At 47.4% G+C, this 21,411-nt stretch overlaps 2 protein-coding genes across 2 annotated transcripts; one reads left to right on the top strand and one right to left on the bottom strand.

Annotated features, from left to right (window-relative positions):
- Positions 1–323: 323 nt before the first annotated feature.
- Positions 324–4,251, bottom strand: LOC147979329 (uncharacterized). Its single transcript, XM_087515155.1, has 5 exons — positions 4,008–4,251; positions 2,155–3,666; positions 1,869–2,080; positions 829–1,782; positions 324–752 (listed from the first exon to the last, which is right to left on the bottom strand). Exons 1-5 carry the CDS (start codon positions 4,249–4,251, stop codon positions 324–326), a joined length of 3,351 nt encoding a protein of 1,116 aa, XP_087371281.1.
- A 632-nt stretch (positions 4,252–4,883) lies between these two features.
- On the top strand, positions 4,884–7,940 carry LOC125521590 (putative protein S-acyltransferase 4). Its single transcript, XM_048686651.2, has 4 exons — positions 4,884–5,212; positions 5,585–5,779; positions 5,896–6,213; positions 6,971–7,940. Exons 1-4 carry the CDS (start codon positions 5,159–5,161, stop codon positions 7,688–7,690), a joined length of 1,287 nt encoding a protein of 428 aa, XP_048542608.1. The 5' UTR covers positions 4,884–5,158; the 3' UTR covers positions 7,691–7,940.
- The last annotated feature ends 13,471 nt before the right edge of the window (positions 7,941–21,411 follow it).

Genomic DNA, 21,411 nt, shown 5'->3' with positions numbered 1-21,411 from the left:
GGTTTCATAATGCTAACACTCAAGTTTCATCAAGCAAATACATAGGTTTAAGAATGCAAACACTTAGGTTTCAGCACTCATACAACAAGACAGCTTTCTCAAATGTTGGTATCTTCAGTAGTTTCATAATGCAAACACTCAGGTTTCATAATGCAAGCAAATACATAGGTTTCAAGAACCAAATACTCAGGTCTCAGGAAGCAAATACATAGGTTTTAGGAAGCAAACACTCAAGTTTCAGCAAACAAATACATAGGTTTCAGCAAGCAAACACTTAGGTTTCAGCACTCATACAGTGCAAACAAGACAACTTTTCAGAAAGCTCAATAGTTACCACTAGTAGTGAAATATGCCTTCCACTTTCCAGTTGGCTTCCTAACCCTCTTGGACCCAATCTCCATCTCAGAGTGAGCAGCTTGCCTTGGAGCATTGAAACTTGTGTACCCCCCTCCTCTGCTAGCCGTTGATGCTCTGGTCTTCTTTGCTCGAGAGGCAATGGATGACCTTGTGTTCTTGGCTGGTGAAGATGTGCTAGGAGCCCTTGCCTTCTTGGTTGCTTTGGTCTTCTTGGCAGGTGTTGATGTGGCAGGTGTTGGAGTAGCACAAGCAGCTGCCTTGTTCCTCTTTGCTGGTCCTGGAGTAGCTGTGGCTGCTGCATGCCTCTTCCTAGATGGGGCTGATGGTGGTGGTGGTGGTGGTGGAACCACACCTGTAGTAGCTCTGGTAGATGAAGTGTAGTCTGACCTATTCTCCTGCACATTTAACAAAGCAAATTAGAATTAAACCACCTAGCCTATGAAACATAAATTTCTTTATCAATAAGCATACCTGGTGATTATTCTTTCTCATCTGCAGTTTGGGTTTCAGTGGAACACCACATGTGGTATACCTATGACCTTGCATATTGCAATTGCTACAAGTCACTGTCCCAATTCTTAATGTATCCTTCTTGGCAGGCACCTCAAAATGTCCTTTCCTCCTAGCTATCTGCTTTTTACCCTTCTTTTCTTTGAATACTGGAGGAGATATGTCATCCCCCATGGTGTGTGGACAACAATCAGGTCCTGGAACAGGGTATATAATATGCTTGTAGGTTTCACAGTAGAGGGGCTTCTTGAAGAACTCATGGACAAAATCTTCAGGGTGTAGCTTGACCTTCTGCATTGCTCCTATAGCATGACTACATGGAACAGTTGTCATATCCCACCTCCTGCAGTCACAAGTGTAGTTGTTTAGGTTTACACAGTAGGTCTTCTTTGAACTACTTGTAACTTGCCAAATGCCTGGTCCAGCCATATATGCATCACAATATTTTGCCCACTTCTTGGCCTCCTCCAATATCTCAGAGTAAGTGGGTGTGATATCCCACCTACATGTCTCTGTCTTCTCCCTAATCTTCTGAAACTTGATCATGAGTTTTGTCCTCATTCCTTCAAGCATTGTCCTTATGGGCTTGTTCCTAACATCCAAAATCATCCTGTTGAAAACTTCACTAAGATTGTTTACAACAAGGTATGTCTTGCATATAGTATCCATTCTATGCCTGGCCCAAGTATGGACTGGTATGTTGGACAACCACTTCCATGCCTCCTCACTCTCTTTCTTCAATGCTTCCATGCCCAGATCATGCCCATGCTTAGTGAAAGAATATGCAGCCTGGTCTAGATGTTTTTTCAATTCATCCCCTCTAAACCCAGCTGATTGGAAGTTGTCATATATGTGTCTTAAACAAAATCTTTGAGGGGAATCAGGAAATGCATCATGTATTGCATTGAGCAGACCCTGTTCATTGATTTTGTATTAATAACTAGTGAAGTAAGTAGAGAAAGCATTACATACTGCAAGAAACCAAACTGAAGTAGTTGTACCTTTTGCCTGTCTGACATAATTGTGTAGGGCCCAAACTTGTTGCCACTACCAATTACTGTCCTTAACTGTGTAAGAAACCAAGTCCAACTATCTGTCTCCTCCTTGTCAACAACACCAAATGCAATAGGGAAGATGTTGTTGTTGCCATCCCTCCCTGTTGCTGCCAGGATTTGCTGTCCAGTGCTTAGTTTGATGAAGCATCCATCAAGACCTGCATTTTAAGCCATTAGTAAGCAGTAACATTTTATGCAATCCCTATTTAAGCACTATACAGACTAGATTTACCTATGAAAGGCCTGCAACCATTTAGGAACCCCTCCTTACAAGCAAACAAACAGTAAAACATGTAATGAGACCTTGGGGTAGGTGCTGGATGGAGTTCAAATTCCTTTGTTGTCACAACACACCTACTACCAGTGTTTGTGTCCAAAACACACTGCAGATAGTCTCTTAACCTGTAGTATTGTGTCTTGTGATCCCCTTGCACAACATCAACTGCTTTCCTCCTTGCCCTGTAGGCCAATTTTTTTGGAACATGTACTCCAAATTTCTTTTTTGTATAACTCAATATAGTCTCAACACCTGCACCAGGATTGGATCTTACAGTATCCTCAACAGCCTTTGCAACCCACTTCATGGTAACCTTTGTGTTCTCTCCACTTGCTCCACAGGTGTGATCAAGATTCATCTTCTTGATGCTAAAGGTTGACTCATGGGCAATCTTAGAAGCAGTAATATAAAACTCACAACCATGCTTTCTATCTGAGCACCAGGCTATGATCCTACTTGGATCATTCCTATGGTACTCAAAGTTCCCAAGTGTCCTAACATGGTAGTTTCTCAATGCTTCTCTGAACTCTACCACATTCAGAAAGCACAAATGAATCCTAAATTGTTCATGTGCATCAGGCCTAGAGGAATAATACCATATTCTCTCCTTCTTCTTCTTCAATTTTCTCTTACTGCCACAAGGCAACCTAGGTGCATCATCTTCTTCATCAGAAATGCCTTCATCACCTGGAAAGCAGAACTCATCAGCTTTTGGCACGAAATGTTCAAACTTTATGTAATCTGGCTCACTGTGTGATCTGCTTGTTGGGCCTTGTTTCCTCACAGGTATCTTCTGTGCCACAGTTCTCACATGATCTGAAGCTTCTTCATCATCATCTTCTTCAGAACCATTTCGCTCCTGCCAAAACTCTGAGGGTTCAGAAGCAGCCCCAAAATAATGCTCAGCCATCTCTTCCTCTTCCATGTAGTGCTGACTTGTTCCTTCACCACCTTCATCTTCTCCCCTAGCCCAAGACTTGTATGAAATTTTCTTCCCTCTGTAATCACCCCTGCAAAACTCAAAATCTAAAGAGGATTTTTCCAACTCATCATCATCTTGATCTTTTGCTTCAATGCCTTCAATTTCCACTGCCTCTTTTCCCTTGTTGAAATTACAGCTCTGCTGTGTGTTAAAATATGGATCAATAGGCATAACTGGAGGCTCTGAAGAATTTGAGACAGGGAAAAGGACACCTTCTTGGAAAACACTATATACAATGGGATCACCAACTTGACTCATTGGAATCTGCTCTTCAAGCAAGGTGTGGTCCATGTTTGCATCTGCTGGATTTGCGTCAGTAGCCTCTCTCACTGTTATGTTCAATACTTTCTTCTCAGCAAACAAATCTAGCATCTCCTCCACCTTCTCATCACTATCCAAAACCTCAATCCCCTCCAGCTCCTTACCCTCATCCTTAACATATGACAGATAGGCATCCAACCCATAGCCCTCAAGTTCAATAAGTGCTAACAATAACAGGTAATTCATTTCTGATAAGGAAAACTTCCTTTCCATGTTGTCTCTACCCTGAAAATGCAGCCTCAATTGCCATACTTCATCATCCAAACTATGCAAAGAAATAAACAACACATACAGATTTCTTCAGATTTTCAAGTTAAAAAGTATGCAACAGTTTCACTTGCACAACATATCATCCAAACCTAAACCCTGATTCATATATTGCTTACAATGTATACATAATAATATACCAAAGAAACTAATTCGTTAACAATCTAAGAAACAAATCCTAACCCTAGTTCATAAATAAACTACGAAAAATAATTAAAACAAGTCGAGTATAACTTACTCCACGCCACCAAGTGAGGAGGCCCACTGGTGCCCGCCTTCTGGATCCGCGTGGATGGATTTGGCACTGCCCTGGCCGCGCGCCACGCCGGCGAGATCTGGAACTCCTGCGTCGGTGGCCCAGACGAGCGCTGGGTCGGGAAACTTGCGCTGCCTAGCCACTTGTTGACCTCGGAGTGAGCACCGCTCTCGCCGCTGGCTGTCGCCCCAGGCTCGCTGTCGTCCTTCTTCTTCGCCGCCGCCATCGTCGGGAGAGACAGAGAGCACGGGGAAAGGAGGAGCGAGAGAGAGATGCTGCCGACAGAGAGAGAAAGGCAGTGAGCGAGTGGGTGCGGTCCGACCGCACCGGTCGATCCGAGTAACGGCCGTTAACGGCCTCGCCGTCACGCGCGGCGCTGACCTGGCCTGACTGGCGGGCCCGTACCGTCAGAAAACGGTTCAAAACGCTAGCAACGGGCGATTTGGGTTTTTTGAGACAGCCGACAAAAAAGTGGTAGGTATCAGTCACAAACAAAAAAATGGTGGTTTTTTGGAACCCTAGCACGAAAAGTGGTAGTTTTATGCTATTTACTCCCTGATTTTGGAAAAGTGTGGGACAAATATGATTACACGTCAAATTTTGTATAGACCTAAATACAATCCTAAGAAAACAATTAAACAGAACCATTTTGAAGGTCTTGATAATTGCCTTCTTTTAGTGTTACTATTTGATAATTACATAGGCGAAGAGAATAATAGAACATGAGTCCTAGAATATCCTAGTACACCGACAGACAGGTGACCCAACACGCCTAGACTTGCCGGCCGATCCACCCTGTCGTTCAGGCCGGCACGTTGGGGCAGGAAGGTCGTTGAGCCCAACCTTGATCGATTTCCTAGGGAAAACAATACGCACGTAGCTACAACTGGCGCCCTCCCTCGCCACGCCTAGAGAGAGAAAACCAAGGGGAAAAGCAGGAGATGGTCATTGCCTTGGCCATAACGAACTGGGAGAGCGAGAAAAAGAAGAGAGGAAACTGAAGAGCGGCCAGTAGCTGTACGTCTAATCGGCAGGCGGCAGGCCTCGTCGTCGGTCACCTGTGGTGTGAGCAACTGGGCCTTGATCTTGGAACAAAGAGGTCGGCCGTTTGGAGGAATAAGCAGTCAAGCAGGATGGAAGAAGAGCCGAATCGGAGGAGGCTGTATCAAGTTTGGAGAGGAAGCAATGTACGTACATGCCGCTCTTCATCTTCCTATATCTCTCTTGTCCAGTACTTTTTGCTGAAAATTAGAAATTAAGATGTCACATTTGCTTCTTGTGTGCTTGAATCTTTTAGCAAAAGAAAATCTAGTGTTCATCATTTTCTGGTCAAATTGATTCAACCGGTCCTCTGTATAAGACAAGAAGGTTTTTGTAGCAGCTGACATATGGACAAGGTGCAAAGGAAAATCTCAAGAAATGATCATAATAAATTATCGACACATTCTGTTACGTAGCTGTTAGCCATTAGACTCCCTACTTATGCATAATAAAAGCATTCGATTCCTACTAGTTTCAACTGACGGACGGCAATTTTACTCCCACCAAAACGATTTCAGAAATTTCTCTGCGGCGGGCGCCTAATCTTCGGTCCGGACGCGGGTTCCCTCTTCCTGTCCACAGTTCTAATCATAGGCCCCTTGGTCGGCCTATGCTGCCAGTGCATCACAAAGATGAACTCCAGCACCTCGGATCAGAAGAAGAATGTCCTTGGCCTGCCGGTCCTCATCGCCACGGTCCTTCTCGGCCTAGCGGTACGTGAGCTTCACAAAATTCAGCAAACCGGAAGCAACACCACAGCTGCTGATTCTTGTCCTTTTATTTTTTTTTGCCAAAGTGCTGATTCTTGTCCTGTTGTACATGCCTGCAGGATTTGGCATTCCTGCTCCTGACGTCGAGCAGGGATCCGGGGATCGTGCCGAGGAACGCGCGTCCTCCCGAGTGCGGCGACGAGCAGCAGGTGGTGGACATGACGACGCCGTCGACCGAGTGGGTGAACGCGGCGAGCCCCCACCTCCGCGTGCCCCGCTCCAAGGACGTGGTCGTCAACGGGTGCGTGGTCAAGGTAAAGTACTGCGACACGTGCCTGCTGTACCGCCCGCCCCGCACGTCCCACTGCTCCATCTGCAACAACTGCGTCCAGAAGTTCGACCACCACTGCCCCTGGGTCGGCCAGTGCATCGGCCTGGTCAGTCACCTCATTCATATAGGAGTAACTGCATCATCAATTCTTCTCTCTTTTTTTTTTGAAACTTCAAGACTTTATTCCTCATATCAGAGACAAATCTTTTACAATAGCTTGAGAAATAAAGTTCGGGATGTAAGCTTCCCAGAATGAGGAAGATCTAATGCTAAAAGAGTGGCTAGCTAAGATATGAGCAGCCTCGTTAGCTTCACGAAAACAGTGGGAGTAATCAGCATTTGCAAAGTCAAGAGCAAGCTCTCTGCATTCCAGAATAGTGGCTATATTGTATCCAGTATAATCTTAATTCTGCACTGAGTCCACCACGAAACTGCTATCCGATTCAACTTGAACTTTGTTGCATCCAATCCTGCCGGCTAAATATAAACCGTTACGAATTGCCAGAGTTTCAGCTGCATCAACGCTCGAGTCAAGACCTGAGGAAGATACCAAGTGGCTGCTGCTACAACAGTCCCTCGTTGGTCGCGTGCAATAGCTCCTGTTGCTCCTGACAGAGAATCGGCCTGAAAAGCAGCATCAACATTAACTTTTATCATATCATTTGCCGGCCGCTTCCATATGTGATCCTGCTTCCTCTCTGAGTACTTGCTAGAATATGCTCGAGTAAAATTGGTCGCTAGCACTCGAATTGATATTGCTGCTTTTTCTGCTGTTTGGATCAATTCTTTCGTCAATTCTTCTCTCTTAATTTGCCACCAACGACTCGAGCTGATATATAGATTCTGGTGTCCTTTTGTCGCAGCGGAACTACCGCTTCTTCTTCCTCTTCATCTCCACGTCCACGCTCCTCTGCTTTTACGTCTTCGCCCTGTCGTGGCTCAACATCGCCGCCGAGAGGGAGGAGTACGGCGGCTCACTGCTGAAGTCCATGGGCGGCGAGGTGTTGTCCGTCGTGCTCATCGTCTTCACCTTCGTGTCGGTGTGGTTCGTCGGCGGCCTCACCGTGTTCCACCTCTACCTCATGAGCACCAACCAGACCACGTACGAGAACTTCAGGTACAGGTACGACAAAAAGGAGAATCCCTACAACAGGGGCGCGCTAGCCAACATCGCCGAGGTCTTCTTTACGCGGATGCCGCCCTCGCTCAACCGTTTCCGGTCGTGGGTGTCGGAGGACGACGACGCGTACGGCGGCGGCGGTGGCGGCGTGCTCTCTCCGATGAGCGGCGGGCTCGATCTGGAGATGGGGCGCAAGGGCGTGCACTACAGCCCTGGCGGCATCCCGGCGATCCTTCAGGGGATGGATTACAGCGAGATGGAGAAGATGGACGCTGTGGGTGTGCACGTCAAGGACCGGCAAGCGGCGCCCGAGGCGCCGGACCTGTTCGTAATCTCACCGGCCTGGCAGCACGACGTGGGCTGCGGAGGAGGAGGAGGAGAAGGAGAACGTAGCCCCGCAACTGTACAGGACCAAGATGCTGAGAGGACACTTGTGAGCTCGAATGCAAATTCTCAACGGTGATCATGCGCGAGCTCTTGTTCTTTTCCCTTTTTGGCGGTCAGGCCTACGTCCTGCAATTTTCCTTTCTTTTTTGCCTCGACTGAACTGTAAATTTTATACGTGCAAGCAGCAGCGTTGCACTCGAAAGGGTCCGTAATTTCGCTTAGTTTATTTTTCTGTTCTTCATTTGGAGAATAGCCGGAACTAGGGCATCTCTAAGCTTTTTTTTAACATAAGTACAAACACAAGCGTTTATATACACGCGCATACACTCACCTCTATGAATGTAGACACGCACACCTTACTCCTATGAGCACTTCCAAAATAATGAGCCGACATATCATCTTGAGATTTACAAAGTCACCGTAGGCGCCTCGTCGTCGACGTGAACGTCTCCTCCCATTGAATGTGCATCGTTGGAAATTCTGAAATAAATTCAGAAATAAATGCGAGCACCAGGATTTAAACCCTGGGGAGCTGGGAATACCACAGTCCCTCTAACCATCCAGCCACATGTTAGTTCGCGGGCATCTCTAAGGCTAGCACCCAAACCAACACCCTCATTCGTCCATGGATACGTTCGGACGTGACAGTGGAACAATGTGCGGGCGCCAACCACCTAATCTTGTCACCCAAATAAATTCTACTTGTCTGCCCTTCTTCCCCATCTTCCTTCTTTTACGCTAAGTCAAATTTCTTCAATGTTTAACATTTAAAAGCTACTTTTAAAGATAAATTGTGCATAATAAACAAATGAAATAAGGTTAATAATTTGGATCCAACATTGCAAAAAAAGCAACTGATGCCGCTACGTAGAATCATTGCTCACTGCCATTTGCATAGCGTGCAATGATGTCGCTTAGCATTTGGCAACCCCACACTGCTGCATCGGCATCCAAGTGGTTGGCTTTGACGTATATGACCTTGGACTCCTCGCACATTGTATGAAGTGCAAGCTTGTTCCTCTTGATACAAGCCTTTCTTGCTTGCAGAATTTGGTATAGGGGGACGTGTCGGTGTCAAAACCGGCAGATCTCGGGTAGAGGATCCCGAACTGTGCGTCTAAAGATCGAAGGTAACAGGAGGCAGGGAACACGATGTTTACCCAGGTTCGTGCCCTCTTGATGGAGGTAATACCCTACTTCCTACTTGATTGACTTTAATGAGTACAAGGGTTACAAGAGTTGATCTACCACGAGATTGTAATGGCTAAACCCTAGATGTCTAGCCTGTATGATTATGACTGCCTCTACGGACTAAAACCCTCCGGTTTATATAGACACTGGAGGGGGTTAGGGTTTGTACAGAGTCGGTTTACAGAGAAAGGAATCTTCATATCCGAATGCCAAGCTTGTCTTCCACGCCAAGGAGACTCCCATCCAAACACGGGGGGAAGCCTTCTATCTTGTATCTTCACGGCCCACTAGTCCGGCCCACGTCACATAGCCCGGACGCCCGGGGACCCCCTAATGCAGGACTCCCTCAGAGCGAGTTCCTCACTTGAGCTCTTACATACTAATGAGCTTCGACCCAGCCAAAAAACATTAAGACCGTGTAGAAGGCCAACACTGAAACCATGTTTTCATTGATGTAAACACTAGAAGAAGACTACCAAATTGTTCTTCTTTTTGCTGGCTATGTCCATGGTGGCTCCTTGTGATGGTGCTTCCCCTAATCCACTTTTTGCTGGCTAAAACAATGATCAGGTTGATAATCATCTTCAACAGTATTAGGTTAGCTCTCTTGGCTAGGTTGCAGATCGTTTGCGTTTGCATCACGTTCACATGGCTCACAGCTCGAACCAATTGGCATAAAAATTTATGAATTGATTCATCTCTTTTCATCTTCATGTCTACACAAACACAATTAGAGAATCAAAAAATTTCAAATTAGTTTTCCTTGTATGTAGTTCTATAATGAGATTACAAGACACAAACTCATCTAATCCTAAAAAATAAACTAACCCTTTTCCTTGCTTGGTCGTTGTTGGCCGGCCGGAATGTGCCTGCTGTGCCACGGCACTTGTCTGTGTGCCTACTAGGCAGAGGCGGCAGTGTCGGCGAGGATTTTCCAATCGCAGGAACTTTGGAAACAAGTGACCAGAGAAAACTACCGTGTACGTGCGTGAGCCCGTGTCCTCTTCCACGGTGCGCTGTTTTCTTTTCTTTTTCTTCTCCTAATATTTTGGCCTTTAACCTACTAAACTACGTGCATATACATGGGCTTTGACCTGCTAATATACACATGGGCTTTCACTACGAGGGGCACAGGGGGGTGCGAGACAACCACAAATCATGTGCGTACACACAAAAATATGCTATTAAGGGGCAACGTGATCGTTGGGGGGGGGGGGGGGGGGTAGAGCCCTCCCTCGCCCCCCTTGGAATCGCCCCTATCCATGAACTCTTTAAATCTCTATTCCTTCCTTTCCTCCTTTAGTTCATTGTGTTTGACGCTTGTCATCTCTTTCTTTTCCATGATGTCCTACCACTTCTCCAACATTTTGGTCGCCACACCATCTTGTTCTCCCACTTATTCCCCGCCGCTCTTGGCGCATGATGTCGGTATTTAGTACCGGGAATTTCATCGACGGGTGACCCATTTGTTCGGAGGGGCGTGCGACCGGTGGATTGAGATAATGAGATGTAGAAATAAGGGATTTACGTGGGTTCGGGCCCTTCGGGAGGAGGTAAGACCCTACTCCTGCCTCTAGTATTTGTATTCCTTAGGAACTCATGACGGCCAGGAAGATTGCCAAAGAGAACTATCTGTAGGATTGCAAGCTCTTTTCCTTGCGACTTACAGGAGGATGGTGGATTGTTTTATCTAGAGAGTGGGTCCCCTCCACGGTTTCCTTCGTGCACCTTATATCTCTCGCCAGGATCAGGTCACGTGATCCTGGCACTACCAATGGGCCGAGCCACCAGGCTTGGCCCACTAGTAGCGAGGGGCGCAGTAGCAATGATTCTGTTCCATTCTACTTTCTTGGTAATTTTCCTTCAACGCCTACTCGAGTCCCCCCCGCTCGAGTGGATGCTCTTGATGTCCTTCCTGTCATCAGTAGCCCCTGAGTGGCACATGTGCATCCTTCCTGGAATTCGGGGGGGGGGGGGGACACCGTGGGTTTCTGCAAAATAAGGAAGAGACAAAAACTAATGACTATTAAAAGCACATGATTGCAAATATGCTTGATTATTTTGTTTGTTGTAGAAATGGGCTATTTTAGGTGGAAAATCAAGTCATATATGGAATATATGAGTAATAAGGATCAATGCCAATCAAATAGGTAGGGATCAATGACAATCAAATAGGTAGGCATAGCCATGTCTCTAGAAGAGAATAGCACTTGCAGGGAAACCCTTGTAGGTGTAGATAGTGGTGCCGCCAAGATTTCAAATATCGCTGGTAATTTCTAAAAATAATATTGGCATCCAAGAAAAAGTGAAACATTCCAAATGTAACAAGCCCTTATTTGCAATTGTTCTTTCTAATTCATTGTTAATTTTGCATATCATGCCATCATCAATGTTTTTCCTCCATTAAATAATATGTGACATTTTAAAAATATCAGCCATTTTAGTTTTAGTTTTCAAGGCCAGAAACTATTTTAAACCTTGGTTTCAATTCAAATCCATATTGTAAAGGATTTGAATCCTTTAAAAATCAAACTTCTCTAATTGCTCCAAAGTCTTCCACATGTTGTTCTTATCACATTCCTAACCTCCCATATGATTATCATAATTTTATCCCTCCATTTTCTCATATCCCTAATTTAAATACATTTGGTTCAATTAGAGAATAAATTTGAATTCAAACATGTAAAATAATTTCAAAAGCATTTTATGACCTAAGTATAAGTCTTATAGTCCAAGAAAAATAGTCACATGCAAATTCCCTTCCTACCCCTACATTCCTTTGAAAATGCAACTAATCCATGGGTGGTTTTGGTAACTCTTAACAACATATAGCTCATTGAACTAATACTTTTTCAAGATAATCATGTCAGAAAGTTCAATGATTGGCATGGCATGGACTAGAGACGTGGACCCCACAAAATGCTAAGGACACACATTGGCTCAATCTCAAGAGTCTACATTTTCATTTTAGGGATCTAAGATCACATTGAGTCCATAGGAAAAGCCAATTCTATTAAAAGGGGATGAGGTGTTGCTTTATGGCTTGCTTGCTCAAAATGCTTAGTGATATGCTCCAAAAGCCCTCAACCACTTTCTCATATCCACATATGTCCCAAACCAAAAGTCAAATTCGGCCCCACTAATTTGATCTATCCGGCTGTTGGGTAACGTAGTAATTTCAAAAAAATTCCTACGCACACGCAAGATCATGGTGATGCATAGCAACGAGAGAGGAGAGTATTGTCTACGTATCATCATAGACCGAAAGCGGAAGCGTTAGCACAATGCGGTTGATGTAGTCGTATGTCTTCATGATCCAACCGATCACTACTAGAAAAAGGGCTATAGATGGGATTGACACTAATGGTGCACCAGACAAGCGGTGCGCTAATGGCGCACCACCTTCTGATACGCCTTTAGAGTTGAAACTACTAATGGCGCACCAGGCCCAGGGTGCGCCATTAGTATCAAATTTTTTTTGAACTAGTGCGCCTGTCCAAACATACTAATGGCGCATCCAGACACAATGCGTCATTACTAGTTGTAACTAGTAATGGCGCACCTATCGGAAAGTGCGCCACTAATGTTGTTTTTTTTATTATATTTTTTATTCCTTTTTTTTGCAAAACTACTAATGGCGCACTGTTCCACCATGCGCCATTACTAGTTTAAACTAGTAATGGCACACTGTGGGACAGTGCGCCATTAGTATGTTTTTTTTGCAAAACTACTAATGGCGCACCACCAGAAGGTGCGCCATTAGTAACCTGGATTACTAATGGCGCATTTAGAGTTGGTGCGCCATTAGTAAGTGGGCAGCAACAAGATATTTTGGACAGCCTTTCCTACCCACACTCACTTTCTCCCCACTTCATTCTCTCCACCTCCTCCTTGTCTCGGGTGCCTCCTCTTTTTCACCTCATTTCCACCATAGATTCATTCAATTTAAGTGGTTAAATTACCTTGTTTTGATAGGTAAGTAAGGGGGGAAGCTATATTTATGTTGTTCTCCCTACAACAATGTGCACATGCACTTTTTATGGCCTAGCTAGATCTATGTATGTTCGTGGTGTTGCATATGTTTGTGGTGTTGCATATGTGTTTGTATTTGGAGGTGTACCGGTATTTGAAATGCGATAGTTGCCAATATTTTGCCGGAATGTTGATTCATTTCCGTTTCGGCGAGAATTTTGGCATTAAGCATTCTTTTTGGTCCTATTTTTAGGGAAAGTCATGCCAAATTTTTTCTTGGTTCTAAAATATCGTTTTGCTCTACCCCGCAGGCGACCATGGTCCGCACGATGACCGAAGGCATCGTGAATAGGTTTTTGAGGTCCGCGAAGGCCGAGATGCTTCAAAAGAACGAGACAGAGATAAGATGTCCATGTCGAAGATGCAAGCTGAAGAGCCTTATTGCGGACCTGGAATCCGGGCAGGTGCGGGACCACCTGCTCTTGCGTGGTTTCATGGATGGCTATCGGTGGCAAGGTGATGAAGATGACTACGAAGTCGTCCATGGGGGCCGGGCAAGAAATAAGGAAGGGCAGCAAGACAACCACCGCGGCTCGGGCGGGCGAGAAGACGAAGAATCCCCAGGAGATGATCACGACGGTGATGCTGTACACAGTCATCATGTAGAAGATGCAGGACATGATGATGAGGAAGATGCCGGAGCAGACGACGGGCATGATCATGAAGATGATGATGTCGGCGGAGCAGACGATGCTGGAACATCGATGGGCTGGGTGCAGGACCCTCATATTCAAGAGCTGCTTCTCAAGCAGACGGATAACGCAAGAGCTGCCGCCCGAGAGAAAGCCAAGATGGATCAACTTGAGTTAGACGCGGTTACTCCATTGTATGAAGGATGCAGGCCCGAGGATACCCGCCTGAAAGTAACGCTCATGGCTCTAGAGATGAAGGTAAAACACAAAATGACCGACGCATACTTCGACGAGAACATGTCATTCTGGCACGAACGTCTTCCCAAGGGGAACAAGTGCCCGACCAGTTTGGAGGACGCGAAGAAAATCGTGTGTCCTCTGGATTTACCGCACGTGAAATACCATGTGTGCATGAACAATTGCATCATTTATCGGGACGAGCACGCGGAGTCTACCATATGTCCGGTGTGCGGCGTCACTCGATACAAGAAGAGGAAGAAAGCTCCTCGAAAAGTGGTGTGGTACTTTCTGATCACTCCTTGTCTGCAGCAGTATTTCGCGGACCCTAAGGTAGCAAAGCTCCTGCGTTGGCACGCGGATAGGGAGGAGAAGAAGCGAGAAGATGACGCAAATGATCCGGAGATAGATAAAAAAGACAAGATGCTGAGTCACCCTAAGGATGCGAGCCAGTGGCAAGAGTTGAACTTCGAAGAACCAGAATTTGGGAACAATCCAAGGAACATCGTGCTGGGCACGAGCACCGATGGAGTCAATCTGTTTGGCAGCCAGAGAAGCACACATAGCACCTGGCCTGTGTTTGTGTGGATGTACAACCTTCCCCCCTGGTTGTGCATGAAGAGGAAGTACATTCACATGAGTATGCTAATTGAAGGATCAAAACAACCAGGGAACGACATCAATCTGTATCTGGGGTAGCTGAAAGAGGAGCTTGACACGCTGTGGAAAATGCCAGCCAATACGTGGGATGCCGCAGAGAAAGAATATTTCCCTATGAGAGCCGCGCTGCTCACGACGGTGCACGACTATCTCGGCTATGGATATGTCGCGGGGCAGGTGGTCCACGGATTTTCTGGATGCGTCAGGTGCATGGATGACACAACGTATCGCCAGCTAGATAGAGATCCTGGGTCTTCGAAAACCCTGTTCATGGGACATCGAAGGTGGCTTCGCGATGATGACCCGTGGAGAAAACGCAAGGATCTGTTCGATGGTGAAACCGAACCCCGAGGACGCCCGCGTACGAGGAGCGGCGAGGAAATAAACGAGCTGTTGAAAAATTGGAAAGACTGCCCACTGCCAGGAAAGAAGCAAAAGGCGCCAGAGCCGGGAAAGAAGCGAAAGGCGCCAGAGCCGCTGCTGAAGGTATGGAAAACGAGGTCTGTTTTCTGGGACTTGCCGTACTGGAAGATCCACCGTGTGCCTCACAGCCTTGATGTAATGCATATCACGAAGAACGTGTGCGAGAGTCTGCTTGGTACCCTGCTCAACATGCCAGAGAGGACCAAAGATGGGCCGAAAGCAAGGGCAGACTTGAAATCAATGGGCATCAGGCAGGAGCTTCATGCTATATATGATGATGATGATGATGATGATGAGGTGAAGCAGGATACGGAAAGTCGTCGCAAAGGCAAAAAGGCCAAGAAGACCGGAAATGACTACCCTCCCGCGTGCTTCACTCTAAATCAGGAGGAGATCGAGCAGTTTTTCACCTGCCTCCTAGGAGTAAAACTTCCTTACGGTTACGCGGGGAAGATAAGCAGATACCTAGACCCAGCGAAGCTGAAGTTCAGCGGGATGAAGTCTCACGACTGTCACGTGCTGATGACGCAGATACTTCCAGTTGCAATCCGTGGGATCATGGACGCGCACGTCCGTGAAACGCTATTTGGCCTATGCAACTTTTTCGATGTCATCTCTCGGAAGTCTGTTGGCGTGAGGCAACTCAGAAGGCTACAGGAAGAGATCGTGGTGATACTATGCGAGCTTGAGATGTACTTCCCGCCCGCATTCTTCGACGTTATGGTGCATCTGCTGGTCCATATCGTGGACGATATCATCCAACTCGGGCCGACGTTCCTGCACAGCATGATGCCGTTCGAAAGGATGAATGGTGTCATCAAAGGATACGTTCGCAACATGTCACGTCCAGAGGGAAGCATAGCCTGGGGCTTTCTGACCGAAGAGTGCATCTCCTACTGCATGAATTATCTAGGACATGAAGAGCGATGGTTATCAGAACTTCGGGGTAACGATGGAATCCTACACCGGTAACGACAAGGACAGATACTACGGAAGGATCGAGGACATCTGGGAGCTGAGCTACGCTGGAGAGAAGGTCCCGATATTCCGTGTCAGATGGGCCAAGAGCGTCCTAAAAGAAGACCGGTATTTCACCACCATGGTTATACCCGAAGCCAAATCCAAGACCGCGGGCGCAAACGTCACCGCGAAAAATGAGCCATGGGTACTGGCTTCCCAAGTGGACCAATGCTTCTTCATTACCGACCCGTCAAAGCCCAGTCGTGTTGTCATGAGGAGAGGCAAAAGGAAGATCATCGGAATGGATGGAGTAGCCAAAGAGCAAGACTTCGACAAGTACGGCGACCCGAGGATCGAACATGACGACGATGATGAAGTAGCAGCATACACCACAAGAAGAAGCAGGACCACCCTACCTAAAGGACGTCCGTTCCATAGAAGAACTCCATTTGCGAAAAAGAAGGGCAAGAAGATTGTGAACAGATAGCTAGCTAAGATCGATTGTATTTAAATTGTAGCCTTCATTTCTCGATTGTATTTCATGGGCACTTTTTGAACTATCATGAATATTTTTAAATTTCATGGACACTCGATCTCGATCCCCCTCCATCTCGATCGCTATCCCACCTCGCCAGATCCGGTCCCCCTCGCCGCCAAGCACCCCCTGGTCCACCGGCCGCCGCCACCGACCCCCCGCACCCTCGATTCCCCTACTCAACTGCCGCCGCCGACCCCCCGCACCCCTCCCCTACTCAACCGCCGCCGCCGACCCCCCGCACCCCGCGCACCCTCCCCCGCTCCACCGGCATTACTGTTTGATGATATTTTTTAAAAAATTATTACTGTCTTATAAAAAATATTACTGTTATGATTTAAACAAGTTTGAACATATTTAAACACAAATAAGTATCAAACAACATTTTAAATGCATAAAAAATTGTGGAGCCTGGGAATCGAACCCAGGACCTCCTAGTGTGAGAACTGGCTGCTGACCAGTCGAGCTAGTAGAGGGAACTTGGTGTGGATCTGAACATATTTAAACACAAATAAGTATCAAACAACATTTTAAATGCATAAAAAAATTGTGGAGCCTGGGAATCGAACCCAGGACCTCCTGGTGTGAGAACTGGCTGCTGACCAGTCGAGCTAGTAGAGGGAACTTGGTGTGGATCAGGTCAGGTGGAAGATAACCTGTTGGCTCGAGCAGAAATCAAAAAAAAATACTAATGGCGCACCAGGGTGAGGTGCGCCATTAGTATGGATGTACTTATGGCGCACCGAGGGGTGGTGCACCATTAGTATTGTGCCGCCCCCATCCATATTTCCTCCCCGGCCCAAACCTATCCCCTCTCTCTCCCTCGCCCTCGCCCTCGATCCCCTTCCCCTCTCCTCTCCCGACGCCGCTGCCCTGCCGCCTCGACGCCGCCCCCACGCCGCGACGCCGCCCCGTCGTCCTCGTCTCCGCCGCGACGCCCCGACGCCGCGACGCCGCCCTCTCCTCTCCCGACGCCGCCGCCCCGTCTTCCTCGTCTCCTCGGCGCCGCTCTCCCCGTCGCCCCACCTCGTTGGACGCCATCGCCCCGCCGCCCTCGTCGCCGGTGGCCCGGACGCCGCCCCGTCCACACCATCGTCGCCGGAGCACCACCACCACCCGGACCTCGTCGCCTCCTGGACCTCGTCGCACCACCACCACCCGAACCTCATCGCCCCGTCCACACCACCGCCCCCATGAGCTCCCCCTCCTCCTCTCCCCCTCTCCCCCTCGCAAGCTGGATCTTCCTGCCGGTAGGAGGATTTCTGAGGTCATTTTGATCCTGCAATTCTTGCTCTTGCAGCTCATTTTGTTAGCCATTAAATAAACAATAGTAACAGAAGGAGCATACTATCTAGGGTGAGGATTGTACGAAGTTCCTGATCCATCAGTACCTTATTTGTGAGGTCAAATAGCTCATCAAGGAATACCTTATTCTCCAAAAATATGCGGCTTTGACATAAGCAAGGCAGAACCACTAACAACACTGTCATATATAGTGAACCTAACTCTATAGACTTTTTTTTCTTAAAAGTTGAGCTAAATCCTAACTACAGTGGATACATCACCATTTAGATGCTCTGAAGTAGGTTTTCACTAGGAGAATTCAAAACTAAAACATGTTCTTAAACTGAAGCAGTATTTGTATCACAGAAAAAGTTCTGAAGCTGTTGAACCTTACCTTATGTAACAAGTTTTTTGCCTTCTTTGACCTGATATGCTTGACGATATTTCTGTTTGATTCTCAATTTGATCAAGCTCCTTCATGCTAAGTGGACCCATAAATACACCAAGTATATTGTACTACTATGACTGAGAGCTGATAAATTGGAGAAACATTGCAATATATATACAACAAGTAACTGTTCTGCCCCGTCTCTGTAAACTAGTACAAAGTAATCCTTGATGTTCAGACCCAAAATTTAAGCATCAAGTTTGTTCGACAAAAAAAGGCAAGGAACATCATGAACAACTCTCCATGACTTAATTTTCCTATATGCATTGGCCTGTACAGCAGGTTCACTTTTCCTATATGCATTGGCCAGTACAGCAGGTTCACTTTTCAAAACAAATTAGAGCAGACCTCATACACCCAAGAAAACCTGAAAAAAAATGAAGTTCAACCCCTCACTTTTCCTATATGCATTGGCCTGTACAGTTGGATTTGTTTCTGATTTTAGTGTTTTCAGTCTATTTTTCTATTTCTGCTTTAACATAATGGAATAACTAATGGTGGCTGCCTAATGATGACAGACTAAGTTTCTGATTTATTTTCTTATAGAAGTGTAGATTCATTGGTAGCAATTGTTTTCAGTGTCTCATGTTGCTTGTAGTGGTTTGTCCAAAATGTTGAATGATACTGCTTGGAGATGCATATATTGTTTCACCTCTTCACATGCCAATGTATTTTCCATGTTGTGATGGAGGCCTTTTTTGCCTTGTCCACCCGAGAGGCCCTTGAGTTTGCCGGAATGTCGATTAACTTCCGTTCCGGCAAATTCAGGTACTCCATATGTCCTATTTTCAGCAAAGGTCATGCTGAAATTTTCCGTGAATTTTAGCATGACTTTGCTAAAAATAGGACATATGGGGTACTTGTGACTAATGCATGGGCCAGGGTATCTTAGTAGTTAATTAAGTAGGATCAAGTGCCCCAGCGTACTTGTGACTAATGCATGGCTTTTAGGGTGCCTCGGTGTCGATAAAAACCGAAATGATGAAAGCTTAGGCTTTTAGGGTGCCTCGGCGTCGAAAAACCCTCAATGATAAAAGCTTAGCTTTTAGGATGCCTCGGTGTCGACAAACCCTAAATGATGAGACCATGATCTTGTTCCTTGACAATAACCAACTTTTTAACCAAACTTTGTTCCTATTTAGAGAGAAACATGGCCAACAACGATGAGGCCGGGGGTTCGGGCGGCAAGGCATTCTGGAAGCTGTCCCAGGAGATGGAGGAACAACCTCACTTGTATGAGGACGCCGCCTTCCCCACAGATCCTGAGACCACTGATGGTACCGCCGAGGATGACCCCACTGATGCCATCACTGATGGTGCCGCCGAGGATGCCACCACTGATGATGGCGGCCCAAGCACAGATGGCAGCCAACCGAAGAGGCAACGGAAGGACCGGCGCCCGACCGTGCTCCGCACCCTCAAGGAGGAAGTTACTGAAGTGGACTCCGACGGGAATCCAATGGCGCCCGAACGAATAGTCAAGGGGTACTCGCTTCAGCTCGGGTGCATTCTCCGGAGCACCGTCTCGATCAACACCGAGAACCCGAGGCATCCCGACCGAGGGAATTTGCGCAACCTCCTCTTCACGAAGCTGCACGAACGATACAAGTTCCCCGCTGAATTTGAAAACACAAGCCTCAAAGGGAATAAAGTGAACAATGCTGCCCTCACGAAGATGAGCAAGGCCCTGTCTACTTGGAAAAGCAATGTGAAGAGAATGATCGAGAAAGGTGAGAGTTATGAGAAGATCAAGGAGAAAAATCCTTTGATCACCGAAGATGACTACAACGACTTCAAGATCAATTGCTCGAGCACCGCAAACTCCAAATCAAGTAAGTGGGGGAAAGAAATGCGGGAGCTGAACTTAGGGGAACACACACTCGGTCCCGGCGGTTACAGAGTGGCGGAGCCTATATGGGACAAGGAGGAGGCGGACCGTGCCGAGCAAGGCCTACCGCCCCTCTTCGATAAATACGGTGACAAGCAGACCAGGAACTTTGTCAGGGCCCGGTACAAGAAGGACCCGAAAACAAAGGAGCTTACCACGGATCCGAAGACCAGGGCGCTTGAGCTTGTTCTGGTAAGGAATACACCCCCGCGTAATTAGCTCCATATGGTTGCATTCTAATTAATGAAGCCAAATTTCTAAATGGTTCACATTCCTTCCGCAGGCGACTGAAAGCAGTAGCGCGGGGTCGACTAAGAGCAACCCTTGGGACACCACTCTAAATAGGGCGTTGAATGTAATGAAGAACAAGGATAAGCTCAGTAAGCCGACGTCAGATGGTCGTGTGGCCGGCAAAGGCTTGTCGACAAAATGGTCGTCATACTATAACACTGGTGGGCGAAAGGAGAAAAAGACCAGCTCGAAAAGCCAGGCGCGCGAGGTTCAAGAACTCAGGGCATAGGTGGCGCGGATTCCGGAGATTGTCCAAGAGCAAGTGGAACAACAACTCGGAAGGACGATCACCGCCATTGTGCCTACCTTGATCCAGGGGATTAGTGCGTGAATTGCGGGCGGCCAACAGGGGCCGCCCCTGATTCCTAGCTTCATGGCCAGCATCTCGCAGAATGCGATGGCGGGGCCATTGGTGTCTCCGGCGGAGGCGGCATTGGTGTCTCCGACGCCGGCACGGGAGCTTAATGCACCCGGGTGTACGCCGGCCGGCACCTCTGCAGCAAGCGGCCCCTCCGTCAACTGCACGCCCGCCGTTGGCGGTGCCTCGACATTAGCCGAGCTCGACGCCATCATCACGATAACTAATTAAGCCTCTCTTGGCCGAGGACTTCATCTCCTTGCCTTTGACTGGGCATCCCTGATGCCCTACATGTTTTCGCCGGGCACCGCCGACGTTCCATGCACTCTCCTGCACTTCGTGAACAACGAGTTGGTCGATGTCGCCAAGGGAAAAATCGTTCAACCGGGCAACCCCTTGTTCCACGGTACCCTGATGCCACCCAACTTGTTTAGGGTTCAACTGGTTCGGGTGCTGCCAGGCTGCGACGAGTTGTTACCTCCTATTCGACCCGTCGGGGCCGACGATGATGACGTGATGACCCTCAGCGCCTGCCTGAGCTGGCCCCTGCTTTGGCCGAAGAGCCAGATTCGTTTGGGGGCAGGGGACACCACCCCAAAGACAACACCGCCAGTCGTGCCGGCGCCAAGTCGGCCCCATGGCAAGACCGCCGCAACGGTGCCGGACATCCCTATGCCACTGGATCCAAACATGCATATGGCACAGGATCAGAACGACGACGACGACGATACATTTGGCAACGTCGATCAGTACTTTGCCGATCATGGGTACGGTGGCGACTTCATGGGGCCTCCTTCTGAAGAACCCAACCCAACAAAAGACGTGCGCGATCTAGCTGGTACCGCGGAGAAGCCAAGT

This window comes from Triticum urartu, chromosome 3A (assembly GCF_056163025.1).
Source record: "Triticum urartu cultivar PI428250 chromosome 3A, HENAU_Tu73, whole genome shotgun sequence".
Lineage (NCBI taxonomy): Eukaryota > Viridiplantae > Streptophyta > Magnoliopsida > Poales > Poaceae > Triticum > Triticum urartu.
The sequence above is the reverse complement of the archived record's forward strand: the minus strand, read 5'-3'. Positions and strand labels throughout refer to the sequence as shown.

What these genes read in the sequence shown, in the direction of transcription:
- LOC125521590 (XM_048686651.2), top strand. Translation starts at nt 5,159, where the DNA reads ATGGAAGAAGAGCCGAATCGGAGGAGGCTGTATCAAGTTTGGAGAGGA. An exon ending in CGGTCCTTCTCGGCCTAGCG is followed by an intron (nt 5,780 to 5,895) that starts GTACGTGAGCTT and finishes ACATGCCTGCAG; the next exon opens with GATTTGGCATTCCTGCTCCT. An exon ending in TCGGCCAGTGCATCGGCCTG is followed by an intron (nt 6,214 to 6,970) that starts GTCAGTCACCTC and finishes CTTTTGTCGCAG; the next exon opens with CGGAACTACCGCTTCTTCTT.
- LOC147979329 (XM_087515155.1), bottom strand. Translation starts at nt 4,251, where the DNA reads ATGGCGGCGGCGAAGAAGAAGGACGACAGCGAGCCTGGGGCGACAGCC. An exon ending in TTATGTCAGACAGGCAAAAG is followed by an intron (nt 1,783 to 1,868) that starts GTACAACTACTT and finishes ATCAATGAACAG; the next exon opens with GGTCTGCTCAATGCAATACA. An exon ending in TGAGAAAGAATAATCACCAG is followed by an intron (nt 753 to 828) that starts GTATGCTTATTG and finishes TTAAATGTGCAG; the next exon opens with GAGAATAGGTCAGACTACAC.